This window comes from Atheta coriaria, unplaced genomic scaffold, assembly GCF_025399875.1.
Source record: "Atheta coriaria isolate IRGN ID8LTWV9N9 unplaced genomic scaffold, Caltech_Dcor_3.1 hic_scaffold_3_pilon, whole genome shotgun sequence".
Taxonomy (NCBI): domain Eukaryota; kingdom Metazoa; phylum Arthropoda; class Insecta; order Coleoptera; family Staphylinidae; genus Dalotia; species Dalotia coriaria.
The window spans coordinates 1,609,881-1,623,553 of NW_027045445.1; the positions used below are offsets into that span (position 1 = coordinate 1,609,881).

Genomic DNA, 13,673 nt, shown 5'->3' on the forward strand with positions numbered 1-13,673 from the left:
ATTAACGTCATTAACACACTGCACACTGCAGACCGGAAACGAGCGTAATCGGAAGGGCGGAAAACGCCTGCTCCAGTTTAGTTTTGTTACACGGAAACGCATTACGTTTAGTGCTGTAGCACATTCGTTTTATTAAACAATAAATTAAAATTCCGGAAAGCGAAAAGCTAGAACCGGAAAAATAACAATTTCGGGTTGGAGTAGGAAGCAATTTTATTTTCCTAGATTACATACGAATAGGATACCATAGAAGATTGTAGTATTATATACTGTTGCATATTGGGGATGCTTTCAGAATTTAATATTAGCGTTTTACATTCCGGTCGCATACATTTTTAATTTCTATCCACGCTTGAAAGAAGGGTACTTTTATTCTTGCGTTCTCGTTTCACTGGCGGCGGTAGTTAACGGATCTTCAGCTGATTGCATTTCCGAGTGGTCGTGGGCGGATTTTTATTTCGTTTCGCGTGGGCGAGGACGTTTAACTGTTATCACACTGAAATAACATTTTTAACAAGGGAATTTAATTATTTTATATTTTTTAGATTAAAAAATTTAATTAATTAAAACTAAAAGTATGCATACACATATATTAACTATTTAACATATTTGAATTTTGTACCAAATTATTAGCAGTTGGAATGTCTAGTTGCGTGAATTATTGATTACATCACATTAGTTTAGGTTGTGTTCATCTATAGTGCTGAGTTTGCACTGCAGACCTTTTGCATTGAGTGTAATAACTGCGTATTAGTGGATGTATGTTGGGTTGCGCCCTATTCGACTCAATATACCAAGAGAAAAATATTACTTTAAATTAGTACTACCTAAACGCACAGGACAATTGAAAATGGAAAAATGGTTTTAATTAATTTTAATTAATTAAAGCATTGTGATATTTTGTGGTTAAAAGAAAAATAATTATAGATTTTACTGTAAGATGTATATGCTTAGTGCATGTAACGCTTGGGACAATAGATCGAAGTCGTTGAGCGACGTTCGAAGAGCGTGACCTAAATAGGCTCGGAAAAAGCACAATCGACTTCGGCGAGCGCATTGATATCTATAATGAATGCCCGAATACCTAACGCGGTGCTCGCGTTCGTTTTGTTCGCTCCGCCGCCGCCGCTGCCGCCTCCGCCGGCACCTCCAAACGTTGCGATGAATTGTGCAAGCGAAGGGTTGTCGCCGGACGGACGCGAACGCTCGCGCGCGAAACCTACACCATTCTCCCGGTTACATTTTTGACATTAATTAGTGAACAAAAGCGTATTATTTATTTATAACTAAGTGAGTGGATTTTGCGAGTGCATTATATTTGGATTATAAAATCATATTTAAAACTCATATTATTTCAAGAGTGAGTATTTTATTTTTTAGTCGGATTTCCGTAATCAAATATTGATGATTTTCAAATATTATGTGAACACCTAATTTTCATTGACCTAATTTCCATACGCTTTTTACTATTAGTCGTCGGGGTGGCCGAACAGTAATAAGAAACAAATATTGAAATAACCGTCTTGATATTAGTATAGAGCTGTCTTGACGAATTTGTTTTGTATACATTGTCGTTGTGCAGCCAGACGAAAATATGTTTTTGTGTCAGACACGTGGTTTAATATTAAAATAGTCGGCACACGCGCTCGCATTCGAAATATCAGCCGGTCACCCTGCGCCATCATTTTCTACAGTTGCGGCGGTGGGGGTAGTTTGGTGGGCAATCGATTGCAATACGAGTTTACTTTGATTTCATTCCAATAGTATTTGGATATTTCGAATACGTTTTTTATGATAAACTAGTTTTTTTTTATTTAGTTCCATATTTATTGCTTTTTAACAATTTTTTAATTAAAAATGCTTATTTTGAATTCAAATATTTTAAAAACTATTCATATAAATTCAATATTTTTGAGGTTAAATTAAAGGTAGGTTATTTGACTATACGTTACCATAAATTTTATCGCTTTAACATTAATAACAACCGAGATATAAGCAAAAAACTAAACGAAAACGTATTTTATAGACAGGGCAGTATTAGTTTCTATACTTCTATCGCTTGATGTTGGCTCTGCTAGTAATAAGCGAGCACGTGCTGTAACTAGAATAAACTAGGTCGTTAGTTTCAGAGTGGTGGCGATCGTCGCCGGCAACTCGGACGCGGTGACGCTGCAACATCTCAAGCCGGACACGCAGTACCAGCTGACCGTCGCCGCCGTCTACGGCGGCAAGAAGTATAAGAGCCGGCCGATTGTCTTCCGCACACTGGGTAAGCCACACGCCTGTACATAACCTCGTAACCATTCTACTGCAGCCACCTAGTGGTGAATAGACCTTGAAAAACATAACTTACGAGTAAAAAGAAGCTTTCGATGTGTGCAGCGACACATTTTATCATCACATAAAAGTCACATAACTTTCTGTTTAACAGTTTTATGTTCGGGTTTACACGCAGGATGTGAAATGTGTTTGTTTGTCTAATTCTCTAATTTGTTTCTGTTTTTTGTCTCCTGTGTTTGCCGCAGTTGTTAAGATGTCATTAAAACATGCAAAACGTCTCAACGACGCATCGCCATGTCGTAAGATTCACACAATTTATTGTTTTTTGATGTTTTCAAGTAGCCAAGGTGTATGCTACTGTATTGTAGGTTTATACAGTGTGTCCAAAGTAAAAATCACATAAAATTACAAAAAAACGGAATTTTTTCAAAACCTTATTAAAATTTTATTCTTTTTTATCATAAAATTAAGAATTATAAATTTTTTTATAAAACTACGAACACACTGTATAAAACTAAAATTTAATAATTTCCTGGTTGTTTGAACGTATCTTTTCCAACTTTATCGTTTCAAATTTATCTTGAAGTTTACCAACTATCCGATGTATTTTTTTCGGCCATTTTTACCTTATAACTGTCATTACAGATGAAATGAAACATTTGTTTTGTTTTCTGCTTCTTTTGTTTCCGTCCGTTCTTGAGGCGTTCCGAACTCGGAACTCGCAACTCAAACAACTCTCCAACTTTGAGTTACGTGTATTTCCGAGTTTCAAGAGCCCAGACTTTGTGAGACTCTGAGAGATCGGAAACGGAAACCGTCAATATCCGATCGCTGCTTTATGCTTTGTCATTTCGTTGTTAAATTGTCTCTCGAATTTTTCGTATATGTTTGTTTAATGGCAATCGTCGTTCATATTATTTCGTGTTGTGTCGTAGTTTATTATGACGTCACTACCTTTTTATGTGTTTGTTTATCGTTAGCGTTTTGTTATACGACTTGTTTACATGTTATTAGCCAACTCGTAGCCGATGTAGTATGTACGTCATATTAATATTGGTTTTACTACTCATTGTTGCCTTCTTTTGTTTGTTTACCGTTTTGTTTCATTTGTCCGAGTGAGGAAATTGATGTAAATTGTGTTTTGCAGAGCCTCCAAAGACGACCACGCAGCAGGATGTCACGTCGGAATCACCCGCGTCGGACGCGCCGGACGTCGAGTATCCCACGAGTAGTTCCACGGTGAGTAATTAACTTTATTTCAACCCTTTATGCGTACCCCACCCACACGCGCAAACGATATCATCTACAAAGTGCATCGAGTGGCTCTACATAATTGAATTGCGACCAGTCGGCACTAACGAGTCGAAATCAATAGCCCAGTGTGATAAACTTAATTAATAAAGAATATACAATGTGTCAGAATTAATAAAAACATTTTTTATATTTTTATATTTATAGGTACGTGGGTAGAAATAGGCATAGTGCTCATCGTCCTGCTGGTGTGGGTCGCCGCCATCGCGCTCTTCTTCAATCGCTGGGGCAAAATCAGAATGTTATTGCCTTATCAGCCGGACTACAAACAGGATCAACTGAAGGTACCCGGAACTGCGGCGTGTGCTGCTGCAGTCGCTGCTGGCAACACCTGCAATCATCACTCCGGCGAGATATGCACGCAGGTCAGTCTTTTATTCGCATTTTTTTATTCTAATACTTAACTCTTGCATTTCTCACACGAACACATCGTATATTAGAATTGACATTAAATCTGCTATCAACTGTTATTATCAATGAATTATGCAATTATTTATTCGACAAACAGCAGCGTACTATAAAAATATGAAGGAATAAATTAAATGATAACAATCGTAGCAAAACGTTGGCATTTAATTTATTTAAATTGGACGAAATTGTTGGGGATTTCGATTAGTGTCGAATATTAATTGAATTTCAAGCATCTATTGAACTCATATTCCTCGAGGGTGTCAAGAGGGCCGATCGGTCTTAATTAAGCGTCTGAATTATTCTCATCAAATATATTCTAATTGAATTATTGATTCAACTGATACATGGTGGTGGTAAAAATTACTTTAAGGACGAATTTATGGACGTGGATGACTAATTAATGAAGTGATATATAAAAAATGATAATCTAAGTAGTAATTAACAACATACACACATACAGAGAGACACGGTGAACGAATAAACAAGGAAAAGTGATAATCCTTGGATTATTTTCTCTAAGGATTACATATTTTGCGGTTTGGGTCTTATAATTTATTATTTCTTTCTTTTTTACAAAGTTATAGGATTTCTCTCTTTGTTAGCTCATGGTAGCGTTCGAAATAAAAAAACCTGCTAAAATTTTAACTAATATAATTAGTTACGAAAAGAACAGTTTTAAGAAAAATATATTTTTAAATCTTTAATCTAAAAATGATTGGGAAAATCTGTTGGTAAGCGCAAAACTCAACAACGCCTAGACCAATTTGATCAATACTATTTTTAAATGTTTGTTAAAGCCCAAGGATGGTTTTACGGCGAGAAAAATTCAAATAGTTGCTGAGATCACTAAAGACAGCCCTTTTCTATAGGATAAAAGTTGGCATTGAGATTCAATCATAGTTATAGTTAAATAGTTGAATCCGAGATGGCGCGCTGAAGTGCATTATTAGCAATTCTCTGTATAATTAATTTCTTTAAAATAAAATTGCGAATCTTATGATAGAATTGACACATACTATGTCTACAACAAGAGAGTAAAACGAATTACATTTATATTAAACATTACCAGGACCAAGTCGCGGGCAAAAGCTAGTTTAAAATGTATTTCATAAAATATTATTCCCGGAAGCTTTTAATAAGCAGTTTCCTAGGAAACCCTTTCAAAAGATAAATATTTAATGCCCGGCGCCTCCACATAATTTAACACATGTAAATCAATATAAAAAATATGCACTCTATTATTTTTATTATTAACAAGGAAACACAAAAGTAAATAATAATTAAAATAATTACGTAAACAAAAATTATTTCATGCATAATTGACATAGTACTACAATTAATCGCGTGAAAAACTATGAAAATAATTGTAATCGATAAACTTGTGTTCTATAAAAATCAAGCCTTAGTCTAGTCTAGTTAAGTAAACTCATGAAATAATTAATTATTTTTATAGCTTTTTCCACATTTATCATTGCTTTTTGCTTTATTCTCCTTTTATTTAGATTAATGTCTGAATTTAAGAAATCATTTTATGAGCACTTTAATTGAATGATTGTAGTTTTTCAGCTTTGTTTTTGTGGCCAGTCCTGTCAGTCATCACAACGAGTTGATTACTATTATTGTAAACGTAAATATTTAATAAGTTACACACATGAGTGTTTGGGTTAGAAAAGTTCCATAAAAAACCGACTAGACTTGAGAAAATTAGAACCACATACTTGTGAGGTGATTTGAGTAGACTAGGCCACATTCAGTCGACTAAAATTACAGCTATTCCTTAAATTGTGTCATTTTGACTAATTTTTAATGTTATCAGATTTTATTTATTTTGCTTGCTTTACATTTGCATTGATTTTTTTCCGCGGTAAATAATAAGAGCAAATATAGTAACGACTGCTCGCAGGCCTGAAACACGAGTTTGCTTTCATGCCTCTCATTGAGTTCAATTTTTTTGTTCTGCCATCATTGCTTTCGACTCGTTCGCTGCCTTCGTTTGTCCGCTTGATTTTGATTCGTTGCCATACGTTGTTTGTCCTTTCGACATTTGTTTCTCGCTCGTACACGCTCATAACGATATCCTTGAGATGTCAAAGCAATGATGCATCAAAGCGAAAAATTATAATGAATCATTTTTGTTTGTTTTGTTTTTCACATTTACCTACGATTTTATTTTGAGTTAACGCGGAGATGGAATTTGTAAAGCGGGCTTTCAAGAGAAAAGCATATGGTGGAGGCGCCGAGCGTTAAATTTAATTCTATTTTCTGAAAATCCATATAAATATCATTGAACACGCAAATTTTATTTATGATATACCTTTATGTTTATTGCATTCGTAAAGTCGTAAAATTCAGTTTGTTTGATATCAAATATCTAACTTTATGGTTATAGTTACGGTGCTCTTATTTGACTCATGCATAAATATTATTTTTTCTATTTTTTCTTTAATTATTAATTAATTATACGAAACATAGGCATCGTAGTATTAATTAAATATAATAAATAAATTTTGATATAAATTTTACGGCAGAATTTGTAATGATTATGTTGTTATAATATTTATACACAAAATTATTAATAATTTAAATTTATAAAATTGATAATTTTCATAAAATACTAAAATTCTGGACAAATTTTGATTTAAAAATAATTTTTTGAATTTTTGTGACAAATTTTAATCTATAATATAAAAATGGATCGCAAAATCTGTTGGTAAGCGCATAACTCAACAAAGCCTAGACCAATTTGGCCTATTCTTTTTTAAAATGTTTGTTAATGCCCAAGGATAGTTTTACGGGGAGAAAAATTTTAATAATTGCCGGGAAAACTCTAAAGACTTTTCTATAGAATAAAAGTTGGCATTGAGATTCAATTAGAGTTATAGTTAAATAGTTGAATCCGAGATGGCGCGCTGAAGTGCATTATTAGCAATTCTTTATATAATTAATTTTTTAAAATAAAATTACGAATCTTATTGATAGAATTGACACATACTCGTAGTAGTCTAGAACAAGAGAGTAAAACGAATTACATTTTAGTGTCAAATAGGTTTGGAATGAATAGTGTCACGCAATAAGAATATTTGTGTAAATAATTAAAAATGCACAACACAAATATTTTTACGCATCATATTAGAGCACCACGACTATACACCTAAAATAATTTTTGGTAGGTCACGAAAATAAGCAATTATTAAATATATTTAAGGGTAAGCATTGAAATAAAAGAAATAAATATCTAATCTTGAAGTTTTGTGGGGTTATGTCACGCAATCCTCAACAAACGAACCAAATTTCAACAGTTTTCACTTCCACAAAACACAATAATAAATTTTACTGATATTTTAACATTATATATTATGTTAATAAGTTATATAATATTAATACTATTCCATTATGTTTATTACACCAACCCAAACGATATATTTTAAAATATATGAAATAGAAACTAATGGAAAGTTACTGGAATGAAAAAAGTATTAAAAAAAGGAAGTAAAACCTAATGAAATGAAATAAAGACATGGCCACGAACGAAACGACGAAAATTACAAAATTACACGACAAGAAAACGGTTCAACGGTCGCGTTAGGAGACAATAAAATGAACGCTCCGACAACCACGCATTTTCCTAATGAGCAGACAGGCACGCGTGAAAGTCAGTCGTAAAATAGGAGCGCCAAATTACTTTCAGTAATGATATCCAAATAAGTGGATCATATTTTTGTTAATTTTCTTAAATTATGTTTTTCGCCGTAAAATTTTATCCTAATTATCATGTTTTTATTGCTACACATAAAGTACATGTTCAAGTTTAGGTTTTATCATATTATTATATTTTTAGTTTCACTTCTACTGTTTTACGTCGGCAGTTTATCTTGTCGTTATACGACAATGTCTTCATTTATGTTCGTGTAAGTTATGCAAATTGTGTTCGTCTTATTTATTCCTCGTCTTGGCAAGTTGGAAAGTTAATACTTCCGCGTTGAGTTCCATTTTCTTCTCGATTGTTCGCGTGCAATTTCAACTCGCAATTTCAATTTAATCAACTTTTCTCGGAAAATCGCAAAGGAAACTCCATAAAAGCAATATGCAAATCCATTTCTTTAAATGTGCATTATGTTAAAGAGTATAACTCAAATGAAACTATTATAAACATGGGGTATCTATTCCTTTGAAAAACACAGCAAAATTTTTTAGATATTTTGCTTAGTTCAAGTTTTATACGCAAAATAGTAAAAATAACGCCTAGCGCCATCTGTAGTGGAACAGCGTAACAACTTACGTATGTGTGTGTGTATATGTACACAGTGTGAGCGACGCGATCGGCTGCGACTGCTCTCGCGGCCTACGAAAACGATATGCAGGTGCGAGACGGTGGAGATGACCTACATGCCGACCGTCGACGGCGTCAATGGCGGCAAGGACGCTGGCGGCGGCAATTCGCTGGCGGACTGATACCGGCGTTGCCGCATCCTGCGGCAATCGTCGGAGCCGGTCAAACGCGTCCATCATCACCACCTCCTTCATCACCACCACCACAACCAACACAACAACAACCGCCACCGCGACAACAACAAACACCAGCAACACGGCGACAGCGGGGGCGGCTTCGGCTACAAAAAGGTGACGCATCGCATTCATTTTTCTATTGACGTTATATGCGAAATTTCAATATTTATTAACTACAACAAAAAAAAACTAAGCAAGCATTTCGAGGTGGTGCGATGAGTAGCTTTCAGGCATCCATTTTGATAGCAATCGATCATCTGTCAAAGTTAAATTATGACAAATTGATTGATTCCGTCTGGTTAAAATTGATTTCAAATTGAGTAATAGAAATTCCATTTTAATCCTTTTTAGTTTTGTACAAAACAAATATTTAAACACATTGTATGTCTAGTTAAGAGGATATTAATTCAATATTCAATTGTGGTTTTCGATCGCGTGTTGAAGATCTAATTATATAAAATGTTCTAATTGGATGACTGGTAGAACACGTGCGTCAAAGTAAACCCTTACGTAACCACCAATTGAATTAATTACCGCCATTTTAATAGCGCTCAAAAACCTTAAAAAATAAATTTGTATTATTTTGATGTAAATGAATTTGTAAAAATAGAGATATTGATTATTAGTTATATACTATGCGTACAAGTATCAGTAATTCGTTTGACGTTTAGGTTTGCTAGTTGAAGCCCCGCCCACCTTACTTAAATGCTTGCTTAAATTTTTTGTATTCTCTTTCGGAATATGTGCATTAAATAGAACAAGTACGAATAGAAAAATGTGTGATGCTCTCCACGCTCTGTCTCCACCATTGTTGCCTACCATGTTGTGACACCATTTTTACCACCACTTGAAAAAAAAAAAGAGATTCAAAACTAGCTCTTGCGTAGCACCCACCACTAAATTTCAACTTGTCCACACGTCCAGCGTGATTTTGTGTCCAAAAGTGTCCGAAACTGTTGTTTGCAGTGACTAAATGTTGATTTTAAACACCCTGTATACTTACTTTATATTTTTAACTTGTTTTCTTACGAAAAACCGATCTAAACATATAATTCTCACACACAAGTCGGTAATGCAGATTGCTGCTGAACGTAGACGCTACGAAAATGATTATTAACTATTACCTATTAATTTAGTGTTTAGGTGGCGAATGACGCCGATATAGATTTATTATTTACAATGAAATGTTAAGTACATGACGCAAATTGCATTGTTCTCAGATGACTGACAGCGTCGAGTCGAAAACCCTCCTGGTTACGAGGTATGCAACCAATCGATCTCTCGCGCACGTTCTAACCTTTCTTTTGTACGATTTGCTGCTCGAACTGCTCGCGCACGTTTAGCTTTTTGAAGCGTGTTGTAACAATCGCATCTTTGACAATTTTAACAGTTTGACATACCTCTACCACTTTATCAGTAATTTAAAGCTAATTCAGTAAAAACATAATAACTGTAGAACTAATAATCATCATTCTCATTTGTAACTTAGATACAGAGTGTTTAGTTTTTGTTTTGTTTTATTTTTCAAACACTCTGTATAAATGATTAATTATTACATACATTCTCATTGTTGATAGATTGGTATACTTAGATATTTGATTAGTACAGTAATTGAATGCGGTTTATTGCATTGTTGCATTGTACAGAGTGTCACAAGTAGCAAAAAAATAAAATTGTGTGAATTTATGATGGTTTAAAGTGTGACACCCTGTATAAATTAGCATGCCACCAGTAGGTAACTAGCATCTTGTGCTCGTATGGTAAATTAATGACTTTTTTTCGCTGCTTCGCTCTGTTTAAATAAACTTCTTGCAGGAGCGCGGGCGATTATTTGCACGAACACCAATAATTATACACGCGGGACTCAACTAAACGATAGCGACACGTGTGTTGCCTACGATCCAACAAAAAAATATATCACATTACATATTTTGCAAATATTAACATTGCACATGAAATATTCCTCTGGGAAATAATTAATTTAGCCAAAATTATTAATTGGATAATTTAATAATTACATTAATTGATAAATTATTAAATTATATTTAATTTGGTGAAGTAAATTAATTTACATCAAATTAAATTAATATTCTATTATAGTTGGTATTTGCGAAACGCTTCGTGTTTGAATATTGCAACGTAGGCAACTTATTACACTTGTCAGACACAATAAACGCATGCGCAACAAATATTTGACTTTCAGCCTGAGTTGTGGTTAGGTCACTAGGTCATTCGATTACGTATGTGATTATTCTGCGCGTTCGGTGGTTTCAAAGCCCGCAAAGCCGAAGTAATCCTATTGGCGATTCATTATTATGTCATTAAGTCATCAGCCTCATCAGCTCACGCATTGTCCGTCATGATGCGAACCATACATGTTGTTACAATAATTCTATTGTAGTCTTTACAAATTGATATCGACCAAAATTAAAAAATCATAAACATTAATGCACTGTGATCGAAATTTAATAATTTAAGCGTGAAAGCATTGTGTGTCATTGAATACTATCGTGTCCACGGCTCATTAAATCATCATCGGATTTGAAATTTCAGCTTTACCCGGTATTTGAATTGGATTACGCGTTATCTCCTGCATTTCACGTGAAATTATTTTATGGCAAATAATATATTATCGATTACCGCATGAAAATTTATTAAATTTTGTTATAAACTATGATTACGCCGCATTAATAAATTCCTGCGTAAAATGGAAAATCACCGGAAACACTATAGTTCCGGTTTAGTGTATTCATGTATTCCAGAGAGGCTTTTGCAAGTTTAACAAGTTGGAACTACCAACTAGCAGCAACTAATCGTAACTTCTGCTGCAAGTTGCAATCTACACAATGTTGAACTTGTATTAGAGGGTTATAACAATGAGCAACTTAGTAGCGTTGAAACAGTTGAATGGCTGCAACTCTGTTGACATGACAACACAACTGACAACGAGAAGCAACATGCAATCAAAGACAAACAATACAAAGAAGAGATAAATGATGTAAAACACATTTAAAACTTATCACATTCAAGTACAACGAACACTTGACACAGTACTCGTAAAAAAATCAATCAAAGAATGCTCTATTTATTTACTTTCTTCAACTTTTCTTTAAAAAATCTCTCTTGCTTTTATTTTTTAACCTACGGCAAGTGTTATTATCACGTTTTGGATGTTTGTATTACTAAAAACATAATATTTTAATGAATTAATGACTTTTAATGTATGCAACCAAATTAACAAGTCATTAATGTTGGTTAAAATATTTACTCGTAGATTTCGTTCACGTTGTGTGCATTTTTTGACGTTCACTTTGAATAATAAACTGAAACATTTCAAGATTGAAGTATTTTCCAGCTAGTAATAGAAAACAAAAACGAACTCCAACACGAAAACAGATTTGAAAGAGACTTCTTTGCTTGAATTTCTTTCTTTTGTATAACAACAGAGGGCGTTTGTTTTGTTGCTCATGTTTCGAATGGGATAACGTTTTGCTGTATGTGTGTTTTTTCTTTTGTTTCGCGCGCCGTTCGACCCGCCCCCGTCCATATCGTCGCTGCCGCAGGAGGGATGCTGCATTATGTGGGACGCATGTTTCCGCTTGCCGCGCCGCTCGAGGGAGGGCCACGGCCACGGCCGCGAGTGCGGGTGCCAGTTTGCGCTGCTGCATCGCGCCGACGGCACCTAGCATCCGATCACCCCCGACTCTCCCCTGCTCCATAGTAAGTGCCGCCCCGCCGACCCGCCCATCGTCAAACCCACTTTCACTAAATTTCACGTCAACAACAAACAACAACTCTACGGCAAACAAAAGACCACAACAAGCAAAAGCCACGAAAATCACTTTTACACCCTACATGTGTTCATTTGGTTGCCTACCGCATATATACTTGTGTAGTTTTTGCTTGTTGTGACATAACCTCAACTGTAAACTATTTACCACTAACAGTACACAGGTTTTCAATGTTTCTAAACGTTTTCTAAATACATAGTTTGGTATTCTCTCAAGTTGTGGTGATTTTGTGTTTTTGATCTTTCAATATTGGGTTTGTTTTGTTTGGCGAGCCGACTGCACTTGATTCCATTCTCAGACTCTCACCGCTCTCACCTCCTGCGTCTGGCTTTTCTCTTCGGCCATTTTGTTTTTCTCGATGTTTGTGTATACATTTTTTGAATGTGCTCTTTATGTCTGAATTTCAGCTGTAAGTAATCATTTTTATTAACACTCTGTATTATTTTGAGCGAACTGTAACACTGTGCAAACCGAATTTGTTACACATTGCAATCTCATTGTTCGTGTACATCTGGTTGCATATTGCATTCATTATGTGTTTCATCACGTTGATGCTAACGAAGTAAAAAAAAAATGAATTACGTTGAAAATATGTGAGTGACGGGTAGAAAAGTGCAGCGAATAGTTTTACACTATGTAATATACGCGAAATTACGTGCGAAAATGTCAAAACCAGACGCTGGAACAGTAAAAAATTTGCAACGACGTCGAGACCATTCGAAACTGATTGATTTTTAGGCGTTGTCATCTGTCATCACGAACTGAAATCTATTTACAATCACTTTCAAAATCAATTGCAATCATTGCGTACGTATGTACGTGAAAGTGTTAATTATTGGTGTTTAAAGTAATAAAAAGTATAGTCGTAAACAAATCTAAACATAGCATTTTAGCATTTAGAAATTTAGCTGAAAAAAACATCGAAACGACGTAAAGTGCTCGAATTATTCGTTTGGATTTTTTCGTAATCATTTTAACATTTTATTTTTGTTGGATTAATTATTCATACGTATTATTGTGTACAAATTCATTTGTGATCGTTTATTATCGTTCTATTATGATGCAATTGAAAGTAGTTGATATTTTGTAATTTAGTAATTCGTTTAAAACTTTTGTTATTTGTTTGAGATGTTGTGTGGCTAAGTGGGTTGTCTACGTTTGAACATACACTAACCTATAACTATAAACTCCCCTAAAACATACAAGTTTATTTTATTTGTCTTGATAACTTGTCAAATAAGTTGTCAAAGCAAATAAAATGAAAACGATTAAATAAATTAAAGTTAAGTATTAAGTTAAGCATTTGAATATTAACCACGTCGTGTGTCGCCAGCTAGAATTAACACATTAGTCCGTGACGTCTGTGGTGTTTGT

At 34.4% G+C, this 13,673-nt stretch overlaps 1 protein-coding gene across 1 annotated transcript in view; it reads left to right on the forward strand.

The window, feature by feature from the left end:
• The window catches only part of LOC135803635 (uncharacterized), a 72,504-nt gene that overhangs the window by 56,101 nt on the left and 2,730 nt on the right, over positions 1 to 13,673 (forward strand). Inside the window, exons 5-8 of the mRNA XM_065317300.1 lie at positions 2,124 to 2,269; positions 2,526 to 2,579; positions 3,428 to 3,523; positions 3,739 to 3,956. Of these exons, the coding sequence (XP_065173372.1) occupies positions 2,124 to 2,269; positions 2,526 to 2,579; positions 3,428 to 3,523; positions 3,739 to 3,956 (514 nt within the window). The remainder of the gene's footprint in view (positions 1 to 2,123; positions 2,270 to 2,525; positions 2,580 to 3,427; positions 3,524 to 3,738; positions 3,957 to 13,673) is intronic.